This window comes from Mytilus trossulus, chromosome 5 (genome assembly GCF_036588685.1).
Source record: "Mytilus trossulus isolate FHL-02 chromosome 5, PNRI_Mtr1.1.1.hap1, whole genome shotgun sequence".
Lineage (NCBI taxonomy): Eukaryota > Metazoa > Mollusca > Bivalvia > Mytilida > Mytilidae > Mytilus > Mytilus trossulus.
In genome coordinates, this window is record NC_086377.1 from 18,099,635 (window position 1) to 18,113,223 (window position 13,589).

The 13,589-nt window shown below is 31.5% G+C and overlaps 1 protein-coding gene across 1 annotated transcript; it reads right to left on the minus strand.

The window, feature by feature from the left end:
* Nucleotides 1-5,612: 5,612 nt before the first annotated feature.
* LOC134717684 (histone-lysine N-methyltransferase, H3 lysine-79 specific-like) lies at nucleotides 5,613-7,975 on the minus strand. The gene has a single exon (XM_063580181.1). The coding sequence runs from the start codon at nucleotides 7,920-7,922 to the stop codon at nucleotides 5,613-5,615; it is 2,310 nt and encodes a 769-aa protein (XP_063436251.1). The 5' UTR covers nucleotides 7,923-7,975.
* Between the last annotated feature and the right edge of the window lie 5,614 nt (nucleotides 7,976-13,589).

Here is a 13,589-nt window from a genome sequence, read left to right on the forward strand (position 1 = left end):
ATATTTTCTGCGAGCCTATAATTTTTTTTATTTTTATAATTTGAACGAAATGCATCGATTGAAATTAAGATTAACGTATTTTGCTTTACCGTTGAAAGTTATGTTCCTTAAAGTTAGATTTCTTCTAAATCAACTACTTATGGTTCAATGGTGTCAGTCAATTTATTTTTAATTATACACTTAACACTAGGAGAAATCATACTTAACACATTTGTTTCTGATCAGACATAATTAAAAACAGAACTCTGAAGGGTTTAAAACTGAACATATCTCTTCAATACAAAAATTTTGAATTTGAAAAACAATATTTAACTAGTCTGTATTCCTATTTCACAAACTATTCTGGTACCCGGCACCATTAAGATATTCTTCATCATGAGCTATAAATACCTGCTTGTACAGGTATCAATGAAAAATTCACCCAATTATTCAAACCAGTAGTTATATTTATAGCACACAACAAAATCAGCCATCCAGTCATATCGATTCATTAGTATATTGAAATTATGAGAAACATAATTCCATATTAACGCCTTTTACACTAGATTCGTGTATCTTTTATTATTACTTTATATTTCCCTTTGCCTTTGTTAGCCAGTAAAAACTAATTCTTTTCAAAATACCTATAGTAAGAAGATAATTTATCCGCAAAAAAAAGATTTTAATAAAAAAAAAATACAGTTTAAAACACAATTTCCAAATATTTAAATTCTGCTTGTAAAATTCATATTGCATAAGATGAAAATATACGTTATCTTGAGATTGCTTTTGTGAATGAAAAATATATATCAAATTGATTTAACTTTCAATTTTTCAATAACTCATCACCACAGGTAAACAAACTCATTTTAAAAAATTAACAGAATTACTTCCCGAGAAATGCATTAATTTAGAATAATGGTTTTTCATCGGAGTTATCTTCTTTACTCAACGGATTATTCGATGCATTGAGCTCGTTCCCGTTGTGTTGCTTAAGCAGTGCACAAGTTACATATTTAACTATCATAAGGATAGTATAAATGTAAAGTCAATATATGATATATGGTAATATATTCCCTGGGTTTCAATATTTCTATTCGTTATGTATACCTATATATACAGTTCCAACACTGTAGTTAAGTGGAGATTGAAGGAACTGTGGCTAAAACGTTGCCATTTAAAAGGTTGATATCCATGTCATGAACATATTGAAACATGATGAGGAAATTGTGATTAAATTGTGATTGAATTGTGATTAAATTGAGATTTCGAATCGACTAAGTCTCATTTAACTTTGAGTTAGTTCATTATCATAATTAAATACGTCATAACTGAAATTGTAAACAAAAGAATTAAAAGAAATCAATGATTATCGCCCTTAACGAGTTTTAATCTACTTTTTTCATGTTTTTGTTAGGAAAACTTTATAACTGAATTGTATGATTTTGGCTAGTTCTTTTCTTTTTTATGTCTCCATTTTAATTAAATATTATTGTCTTGTTTATTTTAATTTGATGAAATGTTTGCAAAGTATTACCCGTGATATGGTAATATATTTCAATGGCTTGTTCGTTTTTTAATAGTAATATACCTATAAATAATTTGCAAAATAAACTACTAATGGAGATTTAAATCACCATGTCTATGGTCTATGACATACTACTGGTGGGTCCACGATAACAAGCATCCAAGCCTCTATTGTGAGATTGGATGTGATACTGAGATAAGTCGCAGGTGATTTTAAAGTATGACATATGAGTCTACGAGCATAATGCCACCATCCTGTAGATTGATTTGTTAGACAGATAAACCACGTATCGTGATCCAGTGCATGTAACTATAGATGTAACGCGGTAACCTGGTGATCTGAAATCTTCGTTTTATCGAAAAAAGATAAACTTCCCTTACCTCTAATGGTCAGTTATCGAGCTATATAATTTCAACTATTTTGCAACTGTCATGCTATTTATATCTGAAGCAATATACTCTGACTTGCCGTGGATATATAGTAAAACATTATGAAGCGTGAAATCCGGGTAGTTATGAGTTTATATGCAATGGTGTTAAAGAACTTTCAGCTGGTCATAATTATAAATCAACTGTTTAAAAAACCTTTGCATTTTGAAAATACTAAGGCTTTTCTACCTCATGTATAGATAACCTTCGCTGTATTTGGCAAAACTTTAAGAATTTTGGTCCTCAAAAGCGCTAATTTCGACCCCTGTCCTCCATGCACTACAACATCGTACTTTTCTTTGGCCTTTTTAACTTTTGTGGATTCGAGCCTCACTGATTAGCTAATAATCATAGTTTAATTTTTGGTTTTTGTATATAACAATGTCCTTCTCTTCTTAATGTATTTTTACAAATTGATAGAATATAACAGACAAACTTGTGGAAACTTTTTTATACTGTTTTAAAGCATTTTTGTTAAGCATTTGAGCTTTAAAAATACGTTACAGAATTGTCAGTGTCTAACAATAAAGCTGTAATATTGAAGACTTTATGGATGTTACAAATATTTGTCTCATAGATTTAGGTCAAACGTGTGTGAGTGATTACTGTACAAAAAAGTAGAAATCATATAATGATATGACCAAAAGAAACCCATCAAAGATACCAGGCTTTGATCGAGCAACCACATACGGTTTTATCAACATTGCCAATATACCGCTACTTGTTAGATTTTGTTAACCCAAGTAACAATACAGAAAAAGTTGTACTCGACCAATTTTATAACTCTATTGGTGCTATATGAATGCCTAAACAAAATGCATGATCGAGGTCGAATTATTCACTAGCAAATGAACAACGATGTTTCTAATCTGATTTTGACAAAATTAAACAAAACCTGATGCTGGAAGCGAATTAGCATTTCTGATTTACACTGCCATTAATGATTGAAATTATTATTTTTTTTCATATATCTTATACCAAGTGCACGTTTTAACAATAAAGACATATCCTAAATCCACGCCACTAGTCCACATAAAGATAGATTTATTATTCCTGATATTATGTTTGTTTGTTTTGTTAACACATTGTTGTCAATATTATGGAATATTATGCGACTGTCATGACAGTGAGAGATTTAGCTAGCTTTACACCTATATTTTATTCACCATTTTCTACTTAAGAAAATGCCTGTACCACGCCAGGAATATGACAGTTGATATCTTTTCGTTTGATATGTTTGAGCCTTTGATTGTGTCATCATATTAGAGACTTTTCTATTTAAATTTTCCTAATATTCGGTATTTTTATTATTGATCTTTTTTTCTGCTAAACGAGTTTTTTTTTTAATTTCTGTAGTTAACTTATCACAATTATCCCCAATAGTTTATCGTCCAATGCTTTTAAAATGCAGTACATACATTCGCCATAAAGTACGAAAGATCTGACATACTGTGGATTCATTTATTTTCGTGGGTATCAATTTTCGTGAATTACTAAAAACTTACACATTCGTAGATATTTGAACTCGTGGTTTCGCCACTCTCTGTATACAAAGCCTATTGAAAATATGATATTCGTTGAACATTTGAATTCGTCGTTCACCTGTACCCACGAAACCCACGTAAATTGGTATCCAACAAATAATAATTCGAATCCAAAGTATATACACAAACAAAAACCAACAACGTCAGCATATTGACTAAAACACATTATTGCCATTTTCATATTTGGCTATATTTTCATCTGTGTGATAGGTTCAATCAACCCACAACGTGTGTATTATGGTTGTGCGTTTTAAAAGATTTTTTACGACATAATTGTCAAAATGTACATCTGAAGAGATGACATTGATACCATTAATGATATTAAAACTACTTGGTCGATACCAATGCTGATAGACTGTTTGTCCTCGTAGTAGACTTTATGAAATATCAATTTTGTTGGACATAAAATCTTTTAACAAAAAAAAAAATATATTTAGGAGTTATCTTTACCATGCATAGCTCGAATTTCATTACCAAATTTGACTAAAGTGTTCTTCGTTTAAACAAGGTTTGGGATTTTAAAGTAATGAATTTTGGCAATGAGCACCGTTAATATTGGTACCCTGTAATGTTTCAAGAAAATGGCAGAGTCGTGGTGTAGTGGTTAGTGCATCGGACTACTAACACAAAAGTTCCTGGTTCGATTCCCGTTTCGGCTCTCCCTTGACACCATCTGCGAGTATGGTCTTGAGGAAACGATGATAGTCCATCGGAAGGGGACGATAAATGGCTGGCCAGTGAGAGAGCCATATATCTTGCACGTTAAAGAAACCCTTGTAGATTTCGAAAAGGAGTAGGCTAATGCCGCTACAAGGCAGCACTCGCACACGCAAAGTGGAAAGGGATTAATATAAGTCGCATAACTTGTTTCCCAATCCACTATAAATAAATATGTTTAAACTAAACTAAGAAAATGGCACCTCTCTATATTTACATTTTTTTACAATTTAAAAACCTTAAAGTCCTGTAATTGCTCTAGTTTGTGTACATGTACGTGCTCTATTGATATTCAGATTGGTGGTAACTGTTTTACTCATTAATTGGAGTTTTTAAGACCTTATTTCAGAATATTGGTTCATTTTATGCATTATTAGATATTCAAAGGTAAAATGCCAATTTCTCAAGAACCTGTTTTAATACAAACCCTAACAAAAAACTCATCAACAAGCTTTTACACTAGTGTTTCTTATTTTTCTAGATAACTGTAACAATGGCTTATTCCTTATTTTTCTTTCGAAATACGTAAAAAAATTTCATCAAAACTCTACAGTATCTGTAATTTTTAAATGTTGACCATTTAAATAAATTAACTCGAATCCACAAAATTGAAATTCTTAAATGTCTAATTACTTGAAGAACTTCATCACAAAAACAATTAGCTTAATGTTTGATGAAGAATTTTTGAAGGTTTTTTACAGATAAGTACAGAAAATGAGTAACCAAGTCTACCCAACAAGGTCAACTTTGTCTGAGAACGTTGGAAACTAAGTGTCGGGAAAGCAGTCCACCAGCAATGTTACATACTCATTGCGAGACAGGGATGATGTCTTTCTGAATTTTGTGCATCCAAAATAGGTGATAATCAACGTGATTAGATGGAATTAAAATCTAAGTTTTAATACAGCTATATCATTAATATGGGGAACATAATGATACATAGAGTATTTTAATGAATTTATTAAGAAGGAAAAAAGGTATTCCTTTGACACTTTGTAGAATACAAATTATTTTTTAAACTATAACTTTATATATTATAACAATGTACTACCCACTATTCCTCTAGGAGCTTAACGAGGGCCATCGGTGGCCGGGTTGTCTAAGTAATTACTACTGTAATCACAAACCAGTCAACATTTGGGTTGTAAGTTCTAACCCCGCCCATGCGGGTGCATTCGACTCTAATCTCAATTGACTAGGGATTGTCAGTTTTTCTATCGAAGGTCGGTAGTTTTCTCAGGGCACTCTAGCTTCATCCATTAATAAAAACTAGCCGCCACAAAATAATTTTAATGCGGTGCTTACAAGTTGCGTTTAAAACACCAAAAAAATCAAAATTAATCTAGCTGAACGTTAGAAAAATAAAAGGTATAAAAAAAGTAAAAACTACAACGAGATTGAAAATACTTGAGAAGATTATGCTACTGATATGTCTGTACTGCTAGTTTTCATCATTTTATCGATCCTTCGTTGTACCTCTGATATTCTCTGATCAACTAGAAACATACTGGAATATCTATTCACAGAGAGATTTGTCCTTGGTTTTATTGGAACAGTTAGTTTTTGTCTCCTTTCGCGACTGTCTTCATTGGTGGAAAGCTTTACATTCTCGGTTTCATTTTTTTGCAACGTAACTCCCGTTATTTGTTCTACAGTGGTTGTTTTTGGAGCCTCTTGTGTTTTAGGATTTCGAAAACCTTCTTCTACTTCAGTCGATTTACCAAAGCGATGTTTTGTTTGAGTATTATTTTCGAGTTCTTTTATTTTAGTTTTTAGTGACACTTTTGAATTGACTGCCCCTGTCCCCATCTCTGGTGGTTTTACTCGAGTGTTGTCTACAAGAAGTGCCTGTTTAGTAGTTGTGCGGTTCGGTACAGAATGTTTTGTTGACTTTTCATCTGTTTTCTCCTTGGTTTTACTCTTGCTTTCATCGTCTCCTATCCTTTTAGGCTTTTGAATTGTAGAAAATAGAAACTCGTAACGTTCTTTCTTATCATTATTCTTTGAAATTTGACCTTCCGTCAGTTTTGAATATTGATTGTCAAATTTTGCATTTACAGGCTCCTCGTTGTTTGTTTCACTCTTTGGTTCTATGTCTTTCATTGTTGGTTTCTTGCTCTCTGGAGACTTGTTTTCGAAATGGACCTTTTTATTTGTTATATTATCTTTCGCCATTGCTAGGGGCTGGATTCCCATAATTTCCTCAACTTCCGGTTGTCCGAGTTCAAGACTTTTTGGAATCAACGGATCAGACAATGTGATTATTTGTTTCTTTTCTTTAATTGAGCTGAAATTATCAGTAGGTATTTGAGTTAGATTTGGTTTGATTTGTCCAGGTTTTGATGTGTCCTTACGATCTAAACTGCCTGTGCGGGCGGCATGGTTGTATTTTTGAATTGGTTTTTCGTTTATTTTTGTTGGTTTGTCTGCAATATCCTTCGGTCTTGTAGCTTGTGATTTCTGTTTAAGTTCTACATCGGGATTCTTTGTTTGCTTATTGGAAATGTTTGGATCTAAAGGATTGTTTCGTCTGTTATCTCTACGAACATTATCATTATTACTTATTTTCTTTTTTGGATTTACTTTATCTTGTTGTGTTGTACTTAACTCCGCACCGTTTGTTAGGCTTTCGGCTTTGTTCAGAGGATAATTTGTACTGACATCCGTATATGTTTTTCTAAACGTTTTTAGAGTAGTGTGTTTAACAGCATAACTATGCTTTTGAGGAACATAAAAACGTTGAAAACGTTCTGAGGTGGAACGTCGCACTATATCCTGTTTTACTACGGTTTTAGAAATACGTTGTTTTGTGCTTATTCTAGGTGTAATTTTCTTTTTGCCTACGTCTAGTAAAATAGGATCTTCTTCGTTTACAGTTGATAATGTCGCCTTTACAGCGATATTATTAATTGCCTTTTTGGTCATGTTTTTATGCAATTTATCTTTTCCACTTGGATATGTCTTGTTTTCCCAGTCTACCTCAAACTTTCTTTGAGATTTATAAACGTTATTGCTCTCGCCTTCATTTGACTTTTCAAGCGACTGTTTTTTCTTCTCAACTGTCTTTCGTCCAATTTCCCAAAGTTTTCTACTAGATAATTTCGTCCCACTTTCAATTCGTCTCGCAGCCATAAGTTTGTGCTGCCAAATCATACGCTCCTGTACAATCTTTTTCTCAATGTATGATATTCTGCGTTCAGCTTTTACAATATCTTTATTTCTTTCCTGTTCAGCGGTTGTTACTCTGTGCATAAACAACTTCCGGTCCTCCGCGTGTTTCTTTTCTATTGTTTTAATTCGCGTTCTCGTCTCCTCTCTGGACTTTTCCGCTCTTTTTTCGATACTCTCTATGTTTTTGGCAATTATCATTGATTCCTTTTTAATGTGTTCTTCCATATGTCTAGTGCTCCTATTAGAAAGAGAAGAACTCAGTCTTTTCCTTTCCTCAATTTTTCGTTCTCTTAACTTCATTTTTTTCTTGTTTGATATTTTCTCTTTTTCGATATTTTGAACAAACATTTCCATCATTCCTTCATCTTTTTTCATCCTCTCCTTCTCTTGCTCTTTCCAAGCTTTTTCTTTTCTTTCAGCAATTTCTCTTTTATGTAGTTCCTCTTGTCGTATATTCCAGGCTATACACGCTTGATAGATTTGTCGTTCCTTCTCCGTCTGTTTTTTTCGCTCTTCAATTTTCTTATGGTACAAAATGTCAACAGCATTACCCATGGCAACGTTTCTATCAAGTCCATTTCCTTGTCATAACGATTGGTATGCACTTGGTGTGTGTATCTGTTGAAAAGAAAACATTATACAATAAATGACTGTAATATTTCTAGAAATAACATCAAAAATGTGATATACACTGAATAACACGCATAGCAGGTTATTTTCAATTGTGCACATCATTTTTTATGTTATATGAAATAGACAGAAAAAATGTTACAGTCATTTACTGGAGTAAATCTTGAAAAAACGGTGACGACGTCGAGGTCACATGACGAAATGATTTCTATGAGCTGATAAACAAAACAACGTCATCCAATCAGAAGACACGTAATATCCAAAATTAAATTATAAAAAATTGTACCTCTCTTTAAATAACAGAGCCGAATCAAGTAAAGGTATCTAACACAAGAAGCTAAATGAGTTGTGAAACAAGTGATATATCAAATGTGTGATCTTAATGTGTTTGTTTCAGAAATGCATTGACCTTATTTACATAGCTCTTTTAAATCATTTGATCTGACTAATTGTGTATATAAACGTAATATTTATCTAAATAATAACGAATATTTAACCAAATAAGATCAAGTATCTTGATTTATTTTATGTGAAAAGAGCTTCAGACGCATGAAATTATTAAACGTATTGTTTTCAATTTTTTAATGTCTTTTATATTATTTTAAGGAAATGCGTCTCATCCTCTTAGTCATCTTTTCAAAATCTGTAGGATAGTGGATATGTTTGGGTCCTGGTCGGATCTCTCATTTCTTTAATTTTTTAATTATTTTTTTTTTAGTTCTTTCTTATATATTTGTTCTATAATCATTTTGCCCAATATTCTCAAGTCTTCATTTATCAATATCCTGGTATTGTTAATTAGCTTTTCGCCATATTCCCTATTATTCAATCTGTGTTTGCTTTTAATCTGTACTGTTTGACCATAACCATTATTCTTTTAATCACATATAGACCCTTAGAAAAAAAGTGGTCGGTTGGTTTGAATCTCAATGGTTTTTTAAAGTTGATTAAAAATAAATATTTGGGGCTCTTTTATTATTGCTATGACTACTTTATAAAGATATAAAAATATGTCTTTTAACACAAAGACCGCATTTTAGGGATATTGTTTGTTTTTGTTTTTTTATGGGGGAGGGATCTCATGTGAAATTGATTGCTATCCAATGACACACTTAAAACAGATTACATATTTGAGACAAACATTCTGGTTCAATATGAAGCAAGAATCGTGTCAAAATATATTCCAATTATTTTACATTCTTTACTAATAGGTACCAGGATTATAATTTAGTACGCCAGACGCGCGTTTCGTTTACATACAACTAGTCAGTGACGCTCAAATCGAAATATTTATAAAGTTAAACAAGTACAAAGTTGAAGAGCATTGAGGATCCAAATTCCAAAATGTTGTGCCAAATACGGCTAAGGTATTCTATGCCTGGAATAAGAAAATTCTTAGTTTTCCAAAAAAATCAAAGTTTTGTAAACAGGAAATTTATAAAAATGACCACATGATTGATATTCATGTCAACAACGAAATGTTGACTACTAAACACATATTCAGGGTTTCATGTTCATATAGATATAGTATGAGCATATGAGCTTTGAATATGCATAATTTGTGTTTTATCTTAATGCTTGCATTTCTAAGCTTAAAAGAAAAATAAGCGAATTTTATTTGTTTACATTTTTAAAAACACTGCATGTAGTTATATTTTTATATTAAATCAAGTGATATAGTTTAGTATTGGAAAAATAGCTTCATAAATCTTTCATATCAATAAAATATTTTCATCTTACCATATTTCCACAAGTTCATAATTTCCCCCGTATGATAATAATTGCATGTTATAATGGATATGATATTATTGTCCGCCATCTTGTAAATAATCTAATTTAAACAATGGCACACATAAATGCTTACTCACCCCAAACAATCAAACGAAACGTTAAATTAAAATAATTGAGACAATATTTAAAATATGTTATTTAAAAAATTGTTAATGATGCATAAATATTGAGCTTACATTGCAGTATTTACAAATACTGCTATTGTTATCTTTGAAATGATTTTGTTTTGTTCATAAAATAGAAGATTATTGGTAGCTAGACACTTAATTCTATAATAACTGTGTTTATGACTTTGATATAATGTCTACAAATTGATGTTTGTATTAATTTAGACAAACAAATAATCTTTCCTTTATGCGATCATGAGTAAATAGTCTGCAGAATATTTTATGAAATAGTTGTAACGGTTGTTTTTAATTCAATCCCACGGTTACGTTCATTAGCTTTAACGTCAATATGAGACTTCATAATTGCGAGTGATTTGGCTGCATAAATTTAGATATATGAGGGTCTGGAGGGGGTTTACAGAAACGAAAATATTTGGAAAAAAGTGAAGAATAAATGACAAAATGAATGACAGAATATAGAGAATTGTACGTTGATAATATATAAAGAACAAATAATGATGGGGAAAATAAATAAAAAATATAGAACAATGTCAAAAGATTAAAGTATAAATGTGGTTGTAAAATTGCCACGTCAAACTTATGGTCGGTAATGCAGTTTTACCACCATTTTCTTCTTAAAATGTCCTATACCAAGTCAGAAAAAATGGCCATGGTTATATTATAATTCATTTCTAGATGTGTTACATTCTAATGTTGTATTTTCTGTTGTGTCTATAGTTTTCCTCTTATATTTGATGTGTTTCCCCTAAGTTTTAGTTTAGGTTTTTTTCTCAATCGATTTATGAATTTTGAACAGTATTATACTAATGTTGACTTTATTTGTGAGGGATACATAATCATATTTCGTACAATATGTGCACCTGAAGTTAAAATCATCAAGTATATTTGAAGCATTGAAGACTTATTAGTGGCTTTCGGCTGTTTTCGGCTCTTTGGTCAGGTTGTTGTCTCTTTGACACATTCCCCGTTACCATTCTCAATTTTATTTGACAAATATAATGAAGTCTTAAACAATTTCTATGATTTTTTTTATAGTAAATCTAATAGTTGCAGCTTCATGGTTTTGAGAGTCTACATGATTTGTACAAACTAATTAAAACTAGACAAGAGACGTATAATGCAAGACGTTATATAAATTATATATATATTTCACAAATCGCAATATATGTTTCTATTGTTGCCAACGAGAGGAAAGATATTCATCAAATGTTTAGTGTCTTGAATTTCAGATTAATACAAGCATATTAATATCTTCAATGCAACGTTTTACCAACTTAAGGGAAGAGCCTATAATCCTTCAATATAAGAACGTTTATTTCGTTTATTATATTTCATTATGACACTGAAAACACAACATAGTTCATAATTCATTTCTAAAGTATGACTAAGAAAAACAAAAAATTATATTAAAAAATTAAGTGTATTAGGAAAGATAAACACGACAAAACATTTACCATGACGGCTTATCCTGTTTAAATTATGTTATGCTGTCCAGACACGTGGTGTATATTTTTGGTTTTCCAAAGTTAAAGTTTCCATTTTAACTTGTAGGAGTTCTTCTGAAGAAATGTTGCGCGTTCATGGAAATCATATCGAACGAGTTTCGCTTCCAGTTGGTCAGTACCAATAATTCAGGACGATAAAACAGTGATAATGAATTTCGGTCTGTAATCTTATTCATAACATTATTTCAGTAAATCATATCAAGTCTCCAACTCCCTAACGAAAAGATAGTCCCAGGCAGCTTTGAAATATTTAGTATGTTACTATCAATATCTTAAATCCAAGCTAACCGTCTATAATAACGCGTTTCTTGAAAAACATATTCTTTGCATTTAAACTACTTCAGCCCGTCCAATGTTGCACTACAACTATCTGAGGTTAAAAAAATCAAAAAGCACTAGAGTTTCGGTAGTTTTACTACCTAAGGGTTGGTTTATTTGGTCTGACGGTTCCCTATTTATTGAATAGCGCGATGGCGTTAGCGCAGAGACGGTAAATTCATGTATTATGCAAACAGTACACAAAACTTTTCTTTTGACGTTCTTTCCAGAATAGACAAAAACATATCGCAAGAGTTATGTGACGAGAGTAAAACATGACTCTCACACGACAGGTTAAAATTTAATTAATGTCCACATTATTGTTGTATGTTCAATTCAAACCTTGCCGATATAAAGTAACATATGCTTTGTTTCCGAAATACTATCTGCAACTTTCGATTTTTTTGGTCAAAAGTAAAATAACAAAACAAGCAAACTCCGCGGAAAATTATAAAGGGAAAGTCCTCAATCAATGACTAAATTGAATGATAAAACACATCAAACGAATGGACAACAACTATCATATTTTAGGATTGAACATAGTTTTAAAGCGCTAAACCTCTCACTTGAATGATAGACGCAATAAACAACAATTTTCAGCTTCGTACTTTATTTTGCATTTTCAATTATTTTATTTGAGTGTCACTGGTCATTTGTAGACTATCTATTGGTATCTATAATAAATTTAGTAAACGCACAATTGTATTGGAAAACAAATTTGGTTCTTTTCAGGTTGAGTGTTATATAAAACAAAAACCAAAAGACACAACTAGAAGGAGAACAAATACAAAAAAGACACGTGACTGTGTCATGTATCTAACTCCACCTCATCTGAGTGTAGAAAACATGAAAAGTTTTGCATATGTATGTATCTTTGACTACATGTAAAATATATTATTCTGCACATAACAAGTAATAACCTTTTACTGAACTGTATCGCATAAATTGTTTTTGTTTTATTCCTTGAAACAAATTGGTCTGCATGATTGCGTGCAATATCTCTTCAAAGTCCACAGAATAATAGTGTTTATACAGAAATTAAAAGGTGGAGAAAACTCTGATATAAATCAACTGTATTGATTTATTGATTGATTGATTGATTGATTGGTGTCAAAGGCAACTTTCAGTTGATGTGTACAGGACGCGATAAGAAAGTTGTGACTAACTAGTTAACCATTGCTTTTTCGTAGCGGCTAGTTTTTAATGGTGGAGGAAGCCGGAGTACCCAGAGATAGCCAAAAAAATTCGGTAGAAAAACTTACAATCCCAGCAAATTCAGAATAAGAGTCGAACATAACTGCGTAGTGCCGGATTCGACATCAAAACCTCAGTATTGACAGACTAGTGATATACTATGTATTGATCATATGCGGTACATCTTCAATATCACAATACATATTAGGTAACCTCAATAAAAAAAAAACACTATTTTTTGCTCAATGTAAATAGGAGAAAAGATACCTAGTAGAAAGATCCTTTCAATCGACACAATGACCAAAAGACAAACGTTAAATTAATTAAACCCAAATACAACTAGTTTAATAAATAATATGTTCACTATACTACCAAACATTCAATACCGCTTACTAATGATATTATCTTGAATAGTCTTCTGGCGGTTCATATCTCTAAAGATAATCATTCAGCTCTTGTGTTGCTCCTTTACTTATATGTCTATCAGACAAGATGTTGAAAGACTAATTAATAAAGACAAAATATGTTAGAAACTTCTATTTTGTATATCATAGTTTAATGATGAAAATTAAATTCCTCAAATAAATTGGAATTAATAAAAAGATATAAGGGGTACATACAAAACACAAAGTCATTATAGTTGATTTATTGACACA